Raw genomic sequence first — 19,622 nt, forward strand, 5'->3', positions numbered from 1 at the left:
GATGGTCTAGACAGTATTTGGTCCTGCCACGAGGGCAGGGGACTGGACTCGATGACCTCTCGAGGTCCCTTCCAGTCCTAGAGTTTATGAATCTATGAATCTCATTTAAATCTCCCTTGCTGCAGATTAAACCTATTACTTTGTCCTACCTTCAGTGGACATAGTTGGTGTATCATTAAAAGCAACTATTAAGACCATAAAATCGAGCCACCACTCTAAACGCAAATTCACAGGAAAAATTCTAAAAAAGTTGCTTTGTAATAACTCACAAATAAAACTGGACTTCCAGTGAAAAAAACCGTTTAAAGGTAGGAAATGTTGACATTAAAGAATCATGTTTCCCATAACTCTCCCTCATATACTGACTTATAACACTGAAATATAAAATGAGTAATTGTAAATAGTGAGATTAAGCACTTTGATAGCTATAGTTTTAATGATTTATAATTACGTAATGAATGAGTACAGTTAAGATAACACTTAGGCTGACAAAACAAAGGTAACATATCATGTTGGAAGACGTAAGTGGACATTAATGTCACACCCTCTTCCTTAAGCTCTGATCCAGGAATTTATTAAGTTTTTAATGTTTTTGTTTTTAACTTGTATAGAATTTTTTGAAGTGTTTTCATTACTCAATAAAACAATATTGTCTGGAAAATAATTAATCTTTATTAGTTCCCAACATATGCTACTGAATGCCTGGTGGTACTGAAGGCACCCACTTAGTTGTTATTGAACACTGTGACGTAACTCAGAGGATCTTTTACAAATAGTGTCAATCGTATAGCAAGCACCACAAAATTAATAGATACATTGTCAGTGTTCTATACATAAATTTGCACCAAGCACCACACAATTCCTAATAGGCCCCCAAACTGCAGGGTCGGGTAGAGCATAACACACCACAACATGTTACTATGGCTCACTGTTAAAATGCTCTTACAAAGCCTTCCTGAGCCGCACAGGTCCTGGCTGAGCTCCACTGATAACCCTTGTATCTGGCTGTTCAAACTCAGCAGACAGATGTTCCACCTTTACGCTCCACCCAGAAGCAATTTTTCTCCCTTTGCTTCACAGATACTATGCAGGACACTGCAGGCAGCTATAATCACTAGGATATTTTTCTCACTGAGATCCAGTCTTGTGAGTCAACGTCACCACCCCTTCAAACGATTAAAAGCACATTCAGCTGCCACACTGCACCTGCCGAAACAGTAGGGTTGAATCATTCCTTGGTGCTGTTAAGGTCACCAATGTTCAGCTTCATGAGCCATAGAGTAAGGGAGTAGGCTGGGTCTCCCAGGATCACTACTGGCATTGCCAATGGTAAATCCACCAGTCAGGAAAGAAAGTCCCTGCTTGCAGCCTTTTGAACAGTCCTGTGTTCTTAAAGATGTTAGTGTCAGGCACCTTCCCTGACTAGCCAACACTGATGTCAGTGAAGTATCCCCAGTGATCCACCGGCACTTGCATAACCATAGAAAAATAGTCCTTTCTGCTGAGTACTCTGGGGCAAGATGGTCTGGTGCCAAAATAGGGATGTGTGTGCTATCACTTCACCATGGTTCATGAACCCAATCTTTGCAAATCCATCCATTATATCCTGCAAGTTGCAGAGTCACAGTCTTGTGTAGCAGGAGATGATTCATGGCCCTGCACATTTGCATGACAATGGCCTGCACACTGGATTTTTCCAACTCCAAATTGATTTCCCACTGACCAGTAGCAATCTGTCATTGCAAATTTCCACCGTGTGATCGACACTTCCCCTCTGTCAGTGAAGCTCTCACTCTGGTGTCCAGATGCTGAAAGGTTGGGGCAAGCTCAGTGCAGAGTTCTAGGAAGGTTGCCTTGCACATCCAGAAGTTCTGCAGACACGGCTTGTCATCTCAACCCTGCATGACAGTGCGATCTCACCAGTCAGTGCTCATTTCTTGTGCCCAAAAGCAGCACTCCACCATTTGCAACCACTCTGTGAACACAACTGACAATCAGGAATGCTGGGACAATTTGTATAGTGGGGGTTCTGAGAACCATTGAACTAAACTGTAAAACCTGTACATAATGGAATGAACTTCAAGCCAGGGAGTGTGGCAGCACCCTAAAGACCCCTGATTGTTGGCACAGGTGCAGGAACTATGTTGAATTGGTTCTCGCTATGTCCTACAGCAATTTGGCCTCCCAAAAAACCATCATGTTCTCCACAGCTCTTTCTGCAGCTCTGCAAATACTAGAGAGTCGTGCATCCTGTGCTTGCAACACTCATGACAATAGTGCAGAGTTCTGCAGGCTCCATGCTTTTGGACAGTGGCAAGCCCATGCAGGTTTGTGGGATTTTAAAAATAGATGTGGAAAACTATGGAATAAAGATGGCATTTGGAGGTGAAAAAAGCTGCATGATGGGAACTTTATCTCACAATTAGTCATCCCAGTGAAACTCGTTTCTGCCCCACTATGCATTGCCAAAACTTCACAAAAGACAGTGCGCTGGATAGTGGTGAGTAGCAGACTGGGATACCTACCCATTGTGCACCACACTGTGCATTGAAACAAGCACTTGTGTTGAGCAGGCACAGCACCAATGTAAGGAGCCAAGCACGCATGCACATATGCAAGCAATATACTACCTGTGGCAGCTTTATGCCAACCTAACTTGAGTTAGCAAAAGTTTGTAGTGTAGACATGCCTCAGGTCTGGGGAAAGAAATCAGAGTGTCTAAGCTAAATACAAGTTGTGACAGACAGTTAAGCATAACTGCTGTAGGAGGTTCCTTGAGCTGGCCTGGGTAATAAGGGTTAGATTGTTATGTAAAAGAGGTTTACATAAAAGACCCCATTAAGGGTCAGCTGGCCGATGTGTGTCAGTTCGTTGTAATGAGCTATGAAACCAACGTCTCTTAAGTCCATGGTTTCTGGTGTCTAGCAGCATTATAAATTTAAGTTCCCAGGTTCATCTTTTGAAGTGCGTATGCAGGTTTCCTTTGAGGAGGAGTACTGAAAGATTAGATATGTGGTGATCATTTTATGAAAAGTGTTCACCCATAGCCGATATGGTGGTTTTGTGTCTTATTTTCTGTGAGAGTTCATTTGATCACGTAGTGATTGTCTGGTTTCACTCATATAATTTTTATTGGGGTATCTGATGCACTGGATGAGGTACACCACATGTGATAAGTATGTGTAGGACCCATGAATCTTGAAAGGTGTGGTATAGGGGAGTATTTATTATTGTAGCAGTGGAGATATGTCTTCAGGTATTGTATCTGTTTTTCAGACAGGGTCTGGTGCCACTTTTAGTAGGCGCATCCCAGTCCATGGAGAGCTTGCTTCTGATGACTAGCTTGGCAAGGTTTGGGGGGTTGTTTTACGGCCAGAAGAAAAGGGTGTGGGAAAGATTTCTTTCAGGATGTGGGCCCCATCAAATATTAGTTGCAACTATTTGATGATACCCCATATGGATTCGTGTGAGGTGGTAGGTGACAGAGGTATGTGGTATCAGTGTTTTTTTGCCCCCTGTATTGAAGTGGGTTCTTCCAGGGCATTTGGGTGGTCCTTTCCATGATGCAATCTACTTCTCTAGTCATGTCCTTAATTAATGAAGGTCGTTTTAAGTGTGCATCCTGGACTTTCCTCTTCATAGCAAATTCTGTGGTATTTAAGTGCTTGGCTCTAGATAAGATTTCTTGGTGTGTCTGGGGTGGTTGCTGATCTGTGGAGGTAAGCATGGTGATCCATGCATTTCTTATAGTCATCTGTAGGGTTTCACTGTTGAAGTTAACTGTGGCATCCAGGGAGTTGATACTTTGTGGGAATGTTGTAGAGAGAGAGTTTGATGGATGAGTGGTAGTTGAAGTTGTGGTGGAAATCTATGAGAATTTAGGTCTTTTGTCCAGAGGATGAAAATATAATCAATATATATAAAACCTGCTCACCCTTAATGGCCTACTCAAAACCTCTTTTACAGAACATTATAATCCTTATTGCCCCCCCTCCTACAACAGTTTAACATAAGGGGTAACATATCTGTCCCAACTTGTATTTAGCTCAGACACACTGATTTCTCTTCCAAGACCTGAAGAACTCTGAGTAGTTCGAAAGCTTGTACCTTCCACCAACAGAAGTTACGCCAATAAAAGATATTACCTGGATCACTTGATGACTACCTGTTCTGTTCATTCACTCTGAAGCACCTGGCACTGGCCACTGCTGGAAGACAGGACACTGGGATATATGGACCTTTGGTTTGACCCACTATGGCCATTCTTATGTACCCACCTTGTCTCATTCATAACTAATTTCTATTCTGAGAATAAATACCATTTATTAGGTTTGTAGTATTTTGTGGACCAAGGAATGAAACCATTAATATGTAAAAATATTTCAACATGGTCTTGAACTCTTTAAAAAAAAGAAACTATTACCAGTTGGAAGGGAGAAGAGTTTGAGTTTATGAACTACAAGCCAAGTGAAGCATTGTTTAATGTCTAAACATGAAAATTCTCAAAATTTTGAATTTCTCGTTACATTAAAATCTTCTATCAAGATTTTTAAAAGTGACTAATGATATGGGGTGCTTCGATTTTTGGATGCCCAACTTGAACAACCTTCTATGAATTAGATTTTCAGAGGGAGTTCTCAGTACTTCCTGAAAGTTTGGCCTCTGAGGTGTCAAACTGGGGTACCCAAAGTCACTAGCTGCTTTTGAAATTCATGGCTCTTTGTATCTCACAAGATATTTCTATTCACAAAACATCCTTGGCATAACAAGGATTTTTGAAGTGTTTACAGTGATGCATATACTAACACAGGACAGGATCAAGTCCAAAAGGTTCACTGGAGAAAAAATATCTAATGGGTCAAATGCACATACAATCAGAATGCCATTTTAATGTAGCACTATTGAATGAAAGCCATAACGGATGGAAACTGGTTGATCTATTCTCTCCCTGGGGACTGGTATCAATTAAAAATAATTAATATTTAATTCTCTGAAAAGGAAAAAATCTATCAGCATGAACCCATAAAACAGTAAATATAAACATTTCATTCCAGTTATGGAGAGAGGCAATACACTTGTAGCTCAAATATACCAGGCTTCTGATATGTCTTTTTGCGAGAAAAGTCAATAATGGTGAGTACAATCTCACAATAATACTGCATGAAAACTACCTGATTAAAACAAAAAAAGTTGCTAATGAAAAACAAAGGTAGGTAAGAACACTACAGAAGTACATGGACTGGAAGAATGTACAGAGAATTTAATCATAAGAAAACTTTAATTGTCCTGCTATGAAAATACTAATTTTCTGCAAAAAGAACAGGCGTACTTGTGGCACCTTAGAGACTAACAAATTTATTTGAGCATAAGCCACAAGTACGCCTGTTCTTTTTGCGGATACAGACTAACATGGCTGCTACTCTGAAAATAATTTTCTGTGAACAAAAATAAATAATTACTAGACATCTAAGTTAACTATTAAGAGAAGAGAAAGAGTTCCCCTCTTGAGACGAACAGGGCAACTGATATCTCTCGGTGGTATTCTTTCACTGTTCCAGCTGCAGACTCAGCATTAGAAGAGTCCATTGGTTGCCTTTTAGGTCTGGTCTACACAAATAAATTAATAACCCATTCCTGACACCCAGTTCATCTGCACCTGGTTTATCGGCAACTGTAGACCGGGGTGGGGGTGGGGGGGGAACAAAAACAAACTAAAAAAAAAAACTGTTCAGCATCTGCTCCCAACCCCTCAAATATAGTGAAAACTTGCTTAATGCTCAACTCAGTTTTTAATGGTTTATACTTGCAGTTAAACCAGGTGTAGATGAACTGACGCTTAACCTATTGCTGGCTCCTGTTAGCCATGTGATTTTTTTTCTAGCATAGATCACAGCTTTTAGAAGGCTCTTCGTAACCAGAAGATCTAAATTTTGTTTGTTTTAAGTGAAAGCTGATCTTCTGAAACATAAAATGCTCTTGGAGTTTGAATCCATGGGATATGTGGAAATCCAGGTGTATACATCTTCAGTATTACCACAATCTATTTAGACTATTATTACAGCCACAAACAAAATTCAATAAAGCTGTCTGAAACTGACAAATCAACAATTTCGCACTGGTCACAGTATGAATTGCTGGCCTTCTTATATTTTAAAGGGTAATAGGAAACTGTTTTTCCTTTGAACATAAGCTAAATGTATTAAACTACTTGTGTACAGTCTGTTTCTGTACTTCTGACTTAGTCTAGCTCATGCATACAGCAATGTGACAAAAGCATACAAAAACTTGATTGTCTGTATAAAACTTTATTCTGTGATACTGACATTATAAACTGCTGGGCAAGGTAAAAAAAATGTTGATATTTAAATGATATTTAGAATTTTGTCTGTACTAGTGCTCTCTGTTTATTGGTGCTTAATAGTATGGCCTACTGAAATGTCAAGAATTTGTCTAGCCGACTTGCTACCTCAAAAATGCTTCAGAAGCAACATTAGACACATTCTTCAAGGAAAAGAATGTAATAACCAACAGTGCACAATTAACATGATTCATCTCATCTATGCTGGAGAATCAGTGTTTTATCCCAATAAAGGCATTCGTGTATATGCTATTTTTACGGCTCAACTAATAGTTTTCTGGTAATGTGGCAAGAACAAATAAATGAATGGCGCACATGTAAAAAGGGCACCCGAAATTAAGGAAATTATTTCTCCTCTGCAATGTATTGCCCCTGAAATTGATCTAGGGAGTCAAGACAATCTATATCCAGTCCTCGTTCTTAAGACCCTCCATGTACTTAGTCCAGCCTACCTCACGGACCCTGTCTCTCTCCTCCACCCCCCCTCCAGTCCCTCTCTATTCACAGTCTCAACACAGCTGATGGAAAAAAAGCATCTCTTCAGCAACTTCTCCTTTCCTTTGATTACCCTTATCTTTCACTCCATCTGAATTTCTATCAGATGCAGAGGTTTTCCTTATCTATACCTCTTAAACTCTTCTTTTCCTCTTCACACCAATTCATTTCAACTCCATTTAACATTACAAAGACTTTGAGATAAAGTTTATAGGAAAGATGTTATATAAAGCAAAATTTCTTTGTATACATCTTGATGCACAGGCCCTTAGCCATACAGTTCTCCTTGTTAAATGAAAATCAGCTACAGCTGAGTTTAAACTGAAAATTTATATACCAGCACCTCTTTAAGTAATATAAAATCTTGCAAAATTCCCAACGCATGGACTACATATTACACTAGTGTTACTTAAGATTTTATTTGTGAAGTAAACATAATTTGATCTGATGTTTGATTTCATTTGGAAGTTCACCTAATTAATCATGGCATTACCCTTTCTATCCATCATCATTTCTGAGTAGCAAAGGAGATTAGCCTACATTACAGTATGCCTGCTAACACTATTGTAATTCACCCTTACAGAACCAAGGTAGAATTTTTCCATACACAAACTGCACTTACGAATGAATACATTCATTTTTAGTTCCCTAGCCAGCTATTCTTATCCCCCAACCCTTCACGCTACAAAAGAAAGGAGCTCTTCCCAGCTCCATTGCCTTCATCCCTTTTACAGTTCTGAACCTGTATCTAGTCACTGGGTGTAAATGTAAATCCTGTCCCAGCACTACCAAGGGACAGAAGTTCTGGGGACCCTGAAAAGGCTAAGTCAGGTTTCAAAGGCTGTCACTCACTCTTGCCTCTTATTGGCCAGTGGAGTTTTGGGAGAGGGGAAGGAAGAGATAAACAGCAGGGCAGAAGGGAAGTTTTCAAATTTCCTCCTCTGTTGCAGGAAATTCCTGTGACTGCCAGGGAAGGGGCTGGGGGGGAAGGGAAGGGGCTGGCTGCTGAAGCCACTCAGATATGTACTTGTCTGCTTGTTCCCATCCTCAGCTCTCTAGATGATCCCTGATACATTTTGCCACTACCAGTTTAAATGCTTGAATGATTCTGCAAGATGCCATGAACGCTGGCCTCAAACCAGCAGAACATTTAAACGTGTGCCTAACATTAAGCATGTGAGTAATTTCATTGAATTCAATAGGACTACTCATGGTTTAAAGTTAAGCACACAATCAGAGAACTGTAGGGTTGGAAGGGACCTCAAGAAGTCATCCAGTCTCCTGCTCTCAAAGCAGAACTAAGTAATAACTAGATCATTCCTGACAAGTGTTTGTCTAACCTGTTCTTAAAAACCTCCAACAACAGAGATTCCACAATCACTCTAGGCACTTTATCCCAGTGCTTAACTACTCTGACAGTTAGGAAGTTTCTCCTAAGATGTTTAAATGCTTTGTTGGATTGAGACTTGGGCATTCGTCACCTTGCAGAATCAAGCCCAAGTGCACAGAGTGGGAAGGTAGTGGTTTTAAGAGATGCCAAACCACCAGTGTCATCTGCTTTGGTTTCCCTCCCTGATACCAGAAATGTGCATTTGAGCAACATGTTTCCTACACCAATTCCCAGCCTGAAATTGAGTCAAGAACAAGTAGCAGGGTGGTGAGACATACACTGGTGCAGGCTTGAGATCACAGAACTTTCAAGGCGGTAAGCTTCAGTTTGTTCCACACAAAAATCTTACTTGCCAAGAAACCCTCTTGTTCTCCTGCATTAGGCTGCAGATCCCTTCAACTTCTCTTCTAGCATATGTCAGAATCATGTGTTTCCAGGTATTAGCAATCTGTGAACAACCCAGTTTATTAAGGGTGAAGTACCTTTTAGTATTTTCATTAACAGCTCAGGATATAAATGTGCTATTACCAATCAAAATCTCAGACTTCAAGACTCTTTCCAGCAATAAGCCTTTGCCTCCCAAAAGAGTTAAAAAGTTATCTAATTTTTAAAGTTACTGGAATATCCAGACAGCATCCCACCTGGTTTGGAATAATTAATAAATACAAACAAAGCGTTCAGTCTATGCTGCTTTCTTACTGTACAAATTTCCTCAACTTCCTGTCAGATAGAGGTGTTCGCCACAAAACTTATAACACCTCCGTTAGTGTTTTGTTAAAAACTCTTGATCTAGATGATACTGCAAGATAGAGATGTTAGCCTCGTTTGTTAATTTGACTGTTAACTGTCTCCCAGAGCTACATCAAATGAAAGCTGCAATATTGTTATGTTTGCTTTAACGGTGCGGCTTTGGTGTTAGAGATCACAGACACAGGTCTGGGCAAACCTGTATATAAAAGTTTATAATGTTCAGCATTTGCCAAGGATGTGCGGCCAGTGGAAACTAGAAGTAGATAGCTAAGTAGAAGAGATGTCTTTTGGCATTGCTCTGCCCAGTCTCATGCAACTTCATACCATTTCTATCCTTATTACATACTTCTGAAAGCACAAAAATTTGAAGGGCTCAAGCCATTGCTGCTCTACATTAGTAACAGAAAGTAATGTCAGTCAATGTATCAATTCATTAAAGAAAAACTTTACTTCAGTACAGTGGACAAGTCTTCAACATCTGTAAACTATAATGTGAAAATCCGATTATGCTCATCCACATTTAAATAGGACTTTGAGTATTAGAAGTGCTTTGAAATTTCCACCCTTCCACCTTGCTTCACTCTAAAGTTTGACTCCAAATTTCTTCCAGATGAAGAGGGGAAACTGGCAGGGGATCATTCTACCGTGTCCATGAGAGGGGTCCCTGAAGAGGGATGAGAAAAGAGATTGGTGGGAGGGATACTAACAAACCGAAGGGTGTATCCAAATTCCTCCATTAGGACCCACTGATCTGTGCTAATATGTGGGTCCAAATATGCAGAAAATGGGATAACCTGGAGGGTAAAAATTGGATAGGAGAAGCTGTCATAAAGCAAACTGGTAAGCTATCTGACAAGACAGTCAAACAGACTGCTTGCTATTTCCAGGCTGTCTACATGAGCTTGCTGAAGATGAAAAGTGAAGAGCTAGTGATCACCTTCTATGACTCTCCTCTTTCCTCCTAAACTGGTTAGGCTACCTAGGCATAAAGGACTGGTAACAGTAGAATGATTGAGGGGAGGAATTGCTTCTTTTTAGGCGGTGGACTGTAAATCCCCAAACACTTCAATGTAGCCCGAAAGTCCTTGAGACTGTGAATCTTGCCATCAGTCTGCTGAGAAGAGAGGGTCTGTTCCTCAAAAGGGAGATTCTGAGCAGTCTTTAGGACCTCCTGTGGAAAATCTGATGATTGAAGCTATGAACACTTACATATTGTTATCACAAATGCCATAGCCCTAGCTACAGAGTCTGCCCCATGCAATGAAGCCTGGAGAGAGGTCCTAGCTAGCAGTTTACCCTCTTCCACTACTGCCCGAACCTCTTGCCTGACATCTCCTGGTAACCTGTCTGCAAACTTGAGAACATTGTCCCAGAGACTGAAATTTAACCTACCCAGCTAGGATTCCTAGTTCAAGATACAAAACTGGAAACCACTCAGTCCTTTTGACTGTCGGCAAAGAGAAGATAGGATTTTGTGAGAAATCCTAATGGGTTCCAGAATGGTCTCATTTATAAGGAGAGCTATTTATTATATCCCTTCTGATCCCCAAATCTCCATCAACCTGTAGGACCTCTCCTGAATTACCTCCACCTGTACACCCAGGGACGAAGGAATCCTCTTGAACAGGTCCTGACAGGCCCTGTATTCATTTTGAAGAAGCAAAGACACTCAAGATTCCACTGCCCCTTTGGGCGATGATGAGGAGGAACACAAAGCAGGTTGAGTGGAGCCTCTTATAACTCCTCCAAAAGAGATCCTGCTGGGCCTGCTCAGCACCCTACTCAGTACTAGGGGTAACTTCCCAAGCCTCTTCAAACAAACTATCATGGCATCTACCAGGAAACCGGGAGGTAGAAGGGTGCAGGAAAGATCTAGTGGTGGGAAGAAATCACCTGGGTTCCAATATGACAATTGGTAGGGCATTGGACCAAAACCTCTTTGGTCCCTCAATCAACGTGGAACCTCTGCCAGATACCAAAGACAAAATCCCCTTGATGAAGAGTGACACCTCCTATCTTGGGAGCAAGACACACATGACTAAGTCTCTGATTCTGAAGAACAGCCTGAGTCATCCAACCAGTAGAGCCCTGCATGGATTCAAAAATTTTCGTCTGCATCTGATCCAAGTTGGTAAACCAGTGCTCTCAAAACTGTGGGGCGCACTCCCATAGGAGGATGTAAAGGAACATTCAGAGGAGGCATACAGGGAGGCTCAGGCCATGCCCCATGGGAGGGAGAGTGGGGGCAGACAGAGAACACCACCCAGCCAGACACTGATCCCAGCCTAGCTCCGGGCCCTGCTCCAACCTCAGCCCAGCCACAGTTCCATTCTGCCCCCTGTTCCACCCCAGTCCAGCTCTGCATTCATTCCCTCTTTACCCCCAGACCAGTCCCAGCTCTTCCCCCGCTCTCCAGTTCAGCTCCTAGCTCTGCTTTCAGCCCAAGCTCCTCTGCTGAGCCAACTATGCAGTAATGAAGGCGGGGGAATGGACAGATTCCCATTACTGGTAAGGGGATGGGGGCAGCAACAGGAAAAGTCTGGGCACCATTGTGGTAAAAAGTACAACTGTATCCACAGATGAAAACATATATCTGTGGATTTGCAGGGCTCTACCGACTGGGGCTGTGGTACCCTCAAGTGACGAGGACCACTGTTGAGACTGGAGATGATGGTATTGAAAAAAGCATTTTGGCCTTGCCTCTAGACAGCACAGGGCAAGGAGGCGCAAGAGGGTCTGATGCTGGCCTCAGTACCAGAAGTTGATCTCTACCTGTAGGTATGTCTGATCCAGACTGAGGGTTCATTGGTACCAGATGAGATGTCTCTTATACTGCTGGAGAGGCTGTTATCCACAGGCATAGGAGATCCTGTGCCATAGTATATGCCTCATATGAGTCACTCTCTGATTCTGAAGAAAAGCCTCAGTTACTCTACTGGTAGAGCCCTGTGCAGATACAAAAATTTGGATCCAAATCCAATCCACGTTCTGCAAAAATGGTAAACCAGTGGTCCCCAAACTGTGGAATCAAGAAGGTCCCCTGACACTGCTGTTGCTATACTGAAGGGTTTGGTACATCAGTAGGGATCAGTCTCAACTTCACAGGCACCACCAGTGCCAGAATTCATGACCTCACATAAGATGCTGTCACAATATCAGGGAGCACCTCTTCTCAGAGGACACACTACCCTTTTTTCCAAGCCTGTTTATTGGTTGATGGTACCAGGCTTCTTGATCTCTTGGAGGATGTAGTCCTTCAAAGCACCCTGTCAATGCTTTCTTTGAGGTACTGGGGAAAGATAGCGGCACTAAGATGCAGCAATGTCTGGAGAAGCCCTTCTGACTGAAGCAGATGCAGGAAGGCTCTGATGGTGGACACAGAGCTGCTCCATTAGAGCTAGATCTCTATCAGTGGAAGAGATAGGGTGAGATGCAGAGGGGATACTCAAAATTACTGGGTAGGCATCATATGAACTCTGGAATGCTGAAGTGTACCTACATACGATTTCAGAATTCAAAATGGGTTCCAGTAAGAACTGGATGTTTGTTTCTGTGACACATGTTTTTCATTATGGCCATCTTCCTCTTGTGTTAACATTCTTCTGAGATGAGACCTTGTACCTAATAGTATTCATTTTCAGTTCAAGCCTATGGCTGACTTCCCGAAGACCACATGTTTTTGTTTGTACCGAATTCTGTAACCATATCACTGTGTGTTTGCGTCAGCTTTCTATCTGCAAAGAATCCTGATCAGAAAAATTGTCTGTGAAGAGAAACGTAATTTGCCTTCTTCCCTAAAGCCAATATTATTGCTTCTCCTCAGGGGCCTATGTAAAAATGCTCGAAGAAGAGAAAAGAAAAAGGCTGCCAGCCTTTTGCAGAACATAAACTTTGTCTGAGGATGGTAAAATGAGAATATTTTGAAGGCAAGCTTCTTTTAGGAACTTATTTAGATATTTCAGAGAGGGCCCTATGCTGTGTCCCCCAGACTAGCTGGAAGAAGAAATAGGATAGGGAGCAGCCTGTAAAACTTCAACCGAAACAGAAATAAATCACTTGACAGATGATTAAATTCATGCCATGGCCTGGTTGCTGAGATTGGGAATGGGACAGAGCTGTTCCTGGAATTCTTGCACAATTCCACAGGGTACTCTCTCTAGACAATTTCTACTGATCTCATTTAATCAAAGCTATAGATAGCTTATTTACTGCCAAACTGACAGAGCCTGGCACCAGTTTGGGTTCTAGTTCCAGATAGGACTAGTTAGAGAACTGCAGATAACTAAAGCAAAAGAGTGTAGTTATTGATCCTGCATTTGTTCTAGCTATTACCTGCAAAGATGTATTTTCTCTTGTTGTACTTCCCAGACTGCTTGATCTTGTTGTATGACTGCCTTTCTGTAGAGCCAGTCAGAAGTCAGGATTGTAAGAGGACTTTTCTGAACACTCTGAATAGTCACAGTTTCTCATAAAGTTTCTAGTTGTATCACTGGTAACGGAATTGTGCGAACATCTAATCCCAAAGCCTTGTATGTCTATATGAACCAGATTTGAAACCCACTTTTTAAAAACTGATTGCTAGTCTAAAAATGTGAAAGTTCAGAATTTTCCTCAGAAAAGCTTTGCAGCAAGGAGGTCAAGTGAGGGCAGAAAAAAAGCCTAGAGGGAATTTCAGGAAGTTGGGTCTTTCCCTGCTGCCAGTGACTGGTCTGGTCTGGTCTGGTCTGGTCCTGCCCCCAAGATGCAAAGCAGGCTGAAGTATACATTTGTGGTCTTTTGCATGAAGAAGAAAAAACCTCTACCAGAAAATAGTGGCTAAAAGCATTGGGAGTCTTTAAAGACTCCCTGGGTGTTTACATAAAAAAAAAAAAAAAAAAAAAGTTTTTCAAAGACTGATATAAATAAGCAAGCATCATAATGACCATATTTGATATACAAGATGCTCATAAGAGACATTTCATTTAATGAGTTACATAAAATGCAGCGGTGGCTCCAGACACCAGCGCTCCAAGTGCATGCGTAGGGCAGCAAGCCGCGGGGGGCGCCATGCCGGTCCCTGCAAGGGCAGTCAGGCAGCCTGAGGTGGTTTGCCTGTGGGAGGTCACCAGTCCTGCAGAATCAGCGGCGGGTACGCTGAAGCCGCGGGACCAGCTGATCTCTCGCAGGCAAGCCGCCGAATCAGTGGGACTGGGGACCTCCTGCAAGTGCGCCACCAAAGGCGGCCTGCCTGCCGTGCTTGGGGCGGTAAAAAGGCTAGAGCCGCCCTGATAAAATGTCTCCCAGCAGTCACTGAAGACCGCATTTTAACACAACTAACATTCAACAGACACGGAAAGGTTCAGATACCCATTTTACTGATTAACCCCTGATCACCACCTTAGGAGGTATCAAGTACAGTAATTATGGAGTACTAATGACCGCCATGACATCTCAGCAGAGTCAGCAATAAACTGGATAGAAAATTGTAAGTATACACAACAATGAAAATCTATATTCATCTTCTATTCCAGTTTACTAACACTAATTTGTTTCAACTCCTTCAACAATTTATTCATTTAAAAATTTCTCAAATTATTTTAATTAAATTTCAGTAAAGGCCAGATATTTCATAATAGGGATATTTTTATTGCCTTTTCTTTTTATTGTATGAGGGAACTGGGAAAAATTCACTCAGAATTCCATATTCTGAGATGATTGCTCCTCTGTTTATCAGGTAGGCTGCATTTGGCACAAATGCATAAAACACCAGGTCTAAAAATGAATTAGAAACAAAGCTCTGATATTGAAAAAACCTTTCTGTAGTTCAATATCCTTCTATAATAATTAAATCATTGTTTCTGTGACTTCTTTAAATTAAGCATGGAAATCAAGATGACAGGAGTCAGGTTAATAAGATCATGCAAAGAGGTAAACATACATACATGACTGCCTAAATCAAAGAGTTTTCCTGAATTTACCAGGACAGTTACCACCGAGAACAGCAATTTCAGGTGAGCTGGAGAAGGGAGCTCTAAATTTAGCATTAGTACTGAAAAGCTTTGCCTAAGTATAGGATGTGATTACTAAAGTAACTAGGATTCCCTTGTATTTTCCTATGATTATGATAGGAAGCACTCTGAATACTGCAAAAACCAGAGTTACCTGATTGGTAACTGTATAAAATTTACAAAGTTAATTAGCAAGTTAAATATCATTACAGTTTTGAAATAGGCTAACAACATTAGATCTCTGGTAAACTGTCCAAACCCATCCAATAACCAGGCAAAAGATTTAACTGCAACAGTGCACAATTCTTCATCATGATAGGGGATTGTATGTTAAAAACATTTATTACCAGTGTCATCACAACACAGTTGACTAATTAGGCTAGTGAGCGATGTTTTAATCCAGGCCTAAAACATTTACAGGTCTGCATAATCCTATCCACACTGATAATAAAAATCTGCTATACCATGGACACCACTACCCATTGTAGACAACTGTGCACTCACATAGTTCAGGAACTATCTGTAGACGGGACTGTAGAGTCAGTAGAAATCATGTTTTAAAAATCTTCATCACGATCATTCCTGCCATATCCAAGATTTCTTTTTAAAAGTTTAACTTTAAGAAAATATATTTCTGTATTAGAAAATTGAGTTCAAGAATTTAACATCAGTATAGGAGTACTTACTTCTAATTTGCCTCTTGATTTCCTTTGAAGAATCTAACCAGTTCTAAAAAAGAAAGAACATCAGTATGTAAGGAAATAATTCAGATGAATGAATGTGTATGATATAATTTCATGAATTAAAATAAATACTTGTATAGTACATTCTTCTGATATTCTATTTTGAAAGTACCCTGTAGAATTTGAGTTAACTTGTAACTTTCCATCAAAAAACTGTGCTTTGATTTTCCTCACCCTCCACCCACACACCCACAGCTTATTATGCAACACTTTTTACTTCATTCTCTTAGACAAGACCTTATAATTTTGGAAATTAGATGATATTTTATAGTCTTCTATTTTGAAGGAAATTATATCTCACAAATCACCAAGTAATTTCCTTTCATTTATTCCTTTTATTGACAGAAAGGAGACTGCTATGTGTAATTTCTACTCACTCCTGCCTGCAAACCAATACAAAGTTACTGAATAAAAGATACTTCTCTCCCATTTTCTACAAAGTAAAAATAGTCTTTTCTTCTCTCAACATCACCCAAACACTAGCTCTGGCAACACTAGGAAGTGCTGGAAAAGATCTGTTCACAAAGCTTACTTTTTTTCCATATTGCCCTCTTCTCAAAGGGTTTACATTGTGAACCAAGTATGGCATTACAAGCACTGGCCAAAATGTTCAAAACACAAGTATCCATATCTATATTTAGGCACCAAAATGAAAATTGCCTGCTTTTCAGAATTAGGAGCCTAGCTAATAAAGGATGTACCACCTTCAAAACAGAAAGCATCCCAGTACAATCTGTATAATTTACTACAATTTGAAATTGGTGTACCTATTGGGTTCCGCCCGCCCAATGCTAAAGGATCCACCCCCAGCCTAAGGGAAGGATCTACAGGACCTCAAAAATCCAACTGATTCCGGACAGCTAATAAAAGAACAGGGACAGGAGTGCGGTCAGAGAGTCTTAAGAAGGGAGCCTGACAGGGACACCGAGCAGAGAACCCCGGACAGCGCCCACTACTCCTCGCAGGCGTCAAGGGAGCCAGTGGATGCCGCCCAGAGGAACTCTGCCCGGATACGTGAACGGACTAAGAACCGGAAACAAGCCCCATAGTCACAAGAGTCTCCATTGGCCAACCTCCTCTCCCTGGTTGTGTAGATGGCCATTTTAGCCAGGGCAAGGAGGAGGTTGACCGGGAGGTCCTGTGACTTTGTGGGGCCATGGATAAGGAGTGCATAGAGAAGAAGATGTAACTAGGCATTTAACCCTGTGACTGATCATCCAGAAGTATTTCTAGAGGAGGAGAATTGAGAGAGACATAAAATGTAATTATTAGTAACCGGAATTATCCAGATTGCTAATCTTATCCACAGACATTATGTAAAAGAGGCCTGCACAGTTTAAGGAGCTTGTAATATAGAGTCTTCTGTTTATTGATACAAATCAAGTCGACGTTGTTTGAAACCATTGCATTCAAATATCATGGTAATAAAAGTTGTATAAAAACATTCATTTCTAAATTCTACATACATACTCTGTAAATCAGGTTTAATGCATTTTAAGAAGGGGTGAGGAAAGAGATAGAGGCTGAGACAGGCAAGGGCAAGACGGGCAATAATTTCACTTCACCATCTACCCCGCAGGTGTCTGCTTTAAAATCTCCCAGGGATTCCAGAGGTGTTATACTGCCAAGGCTGTTGAGGGAATATCAGTATCAGTGCATTTGTTGCCTGACCTAGCTACGTTCTCTCCCTTCCAATGCATCCCACTTTTGGAGCTGTGCTTACATGCTCCCAAGGTCTTTTCTTGCCTTAGGTAAATTTAGCTCAGTAACACCAAATGCACTAAGCTGCAGTTCCTTAGGGTTTCTGTGGAGCAGGGAAATTTGCACCAAAGTAACCACATTGATATTTTCACTCTAGTGGAATCCTTTAATATAGACGTGCCTTGCACCGGTGTGACTTACCCCATGAACTTCCTAGAGTGAACCACACTGGTCCAAGCTATTTTTGGTTATACTAATGTAAATTTCCCTTGCCCAGAAAAGCCCTTAGATTGCTTTAAAAACTTGCTTTAAAACTAATGATAGCACCTGCAGGGAAAACATGATCATAACATAAGATGAAAATATTTTCCACTCTAGTTCTACACCTTAACTTATTTGCACACATATAGCTACTGATTTTGGATTTTTAGTTAACAGTGTTTCACTTCACCAAGAAAAACAAAACTAAATCCCAGAGTGCCAAGAAAATTCCTCTCGATAAGATATCATTTTGGAGTGAGCAGTGAAGATTTTTCAATAGTGTTCTATAATATTAGCAACTATATTTTAACTTTTATAAGTAGAAGTGATTTTAAGAAGTTTATAGAAAAGAAAATTTATAATTATGAAAATCATTCAGGATTTCTTACAGAAGGACTGATTCAGCCTGCTTCTGCATTGGCTATTACAAATTTGTTCAAGGCTACTGCATTCTGTATAGTTCTGGTTTTAAATCATCTTGGTTTTTTGTAACAAAAAACCTGGACATCCTCTACTCTTCATAAGCCACTCAACTGTCATTTAGTGGAAAAGCCTTTCCAGGTGAAATCCTGGTCCTACTGAAGTCAATGGAAGTTTTGCCATTAGTTTCAAAATGAGACCAGGATTTCATTTTCTGTGTGTCTAGCTGGGCTTTCAGTTCTAGCACTAACACAATTCTTCAAATGAGCAAGGAAGAGTTTTATGCTATTTTACATCAATAACAATTATTTAAAGGCTAAGTCAGTAGCTTTCCCTCTAGAGGTTTCCCACATTAAGTTTGCAAATAAGCAAGCTCATATTTGTCATAATTTTCTTTCAAATACAGTGATAATGGTTTAGAACTTAGTCAAAATTACGCAAAACACAATTTCATATATGTACCACTTTTACATAATATTTTGGCTTTAACGTTACAGAATACTATGATGTGGTAGTATACTTAACTGTCATATCTACTTATAAACAGCAACATTCTTTACTTTAAACTAGAAAGTTTTAAAATGAAAAAGGCAGCCTTTTGTTTTGTAAGAGATGCTAGTTTCACTTTTTCTGATTATTTCTAAACCTGGAAGTAGTTCATAGTTTGAGCAGCAATTTCTTAACTTTGTTAATTAACTTTATGTTGCATATCTTTGCCACTGATTTCAGGGCACCTCTGCCAGATAAAATCAGTGGTCCTCACTGCAAAAGGTAGGTCTAATGTTCTACATAATATGGGACCTTAGCTATAACACATAGGAATAGTTCTCTAAATTCATGTATTTCACATGCATGGAAGAATATGGTTTTTTTCTGTGCCTTTCATTTTGGCTAGAGTTTTATAAATCTATCTAAACAGTCTATCCTGATATGGGCCATTTTGCTTTGGCTTATTGTGAAAAGGAAAAGACAGTGTTTTAGCACAGAAGATTTAAATGTATGCATGTTAAGTTTGATCCAGTAGGCAAAACAAGATCATTCTGTTACATTTGTAAATGGTAGGGTTAGACAAGTAGACAGAGTAATAAATTGTCAGAGAATGTCAAAATATTCTCCACTATTACAAAATACAATAAGTGTTTTTGTACAAATCCAGAAAAGCAGCATTTCCAGCTGTGATATAGATCATCATAAGAGCACAAAACAAGAGTATTAATGGAGCATTCATGAACTCCCTGTTGATTTCATTACCCTATGTGCCATCTAAACTTTTAGCAAACAACTTTAATGTTTCTACAAACTCTAAAATTTCAGAGAAAAGTGTATTTTTAACTTTATAACAGTTTTTTTTTTAAAAGTTCAATAAATGCTAATGAAGTGTAGTTCTCTCCCAGCTGCACAGAACACTGACATGGAAAAAAAAAAATCAATAGGATTCCCTATATTTGCACTCCTGATGTTGCATTAGGAAGCAGCTCTAATTCTCCACTCAGAAGAGTGCCTGGCATTCAGTTTTC

At 40.3% G+C, this 19,622-nt stretch overlaps 1 protein-coding gene across 12 annotated transcripts in view; it reads right to left on the minus strand.

Moving 5' to 3' along the window:
• The window catches only part of EPB41L2 (erythrocyte membrane protein band 4.1 like 2), a 257,199-nt gene that overhangs the window by 64,895 nt on the left and 172,682 nt on the right, over positions 1 to 19,622 (minus strand). For all 12 annotated transcript variants that reach the window (XM_075063957.1, XM_075063959.1, XM_075063956.1 and 9 more), the window contains one exon: positions 15,667 to 15,709. In XM_075063957.1, the coding sequence (XP_074920058.1) occupies positions 15,667 to 15,709 (43 nt within the window). The remainder of the gene's footprint in view (positions 1 to 15,666; positions 15,710 to 19,622) is intronic.

Source organism: Chelonoidis abingdonii, chromosome 3, assembly GCF_003597395.2.
Source record: "Chelonoidis abingdonii isolate Lonesome George chromosome 3, CheloAbing_2.0, whole genome shotgun sequence".
In the NCBI taxonomy this organism is placed as follows: domain Eukaryota; kingdom Metazoa; phylum Chordata; order Testudines; family Testudinidae; genus Chelonoidis; species Chelonoidis abingdonii.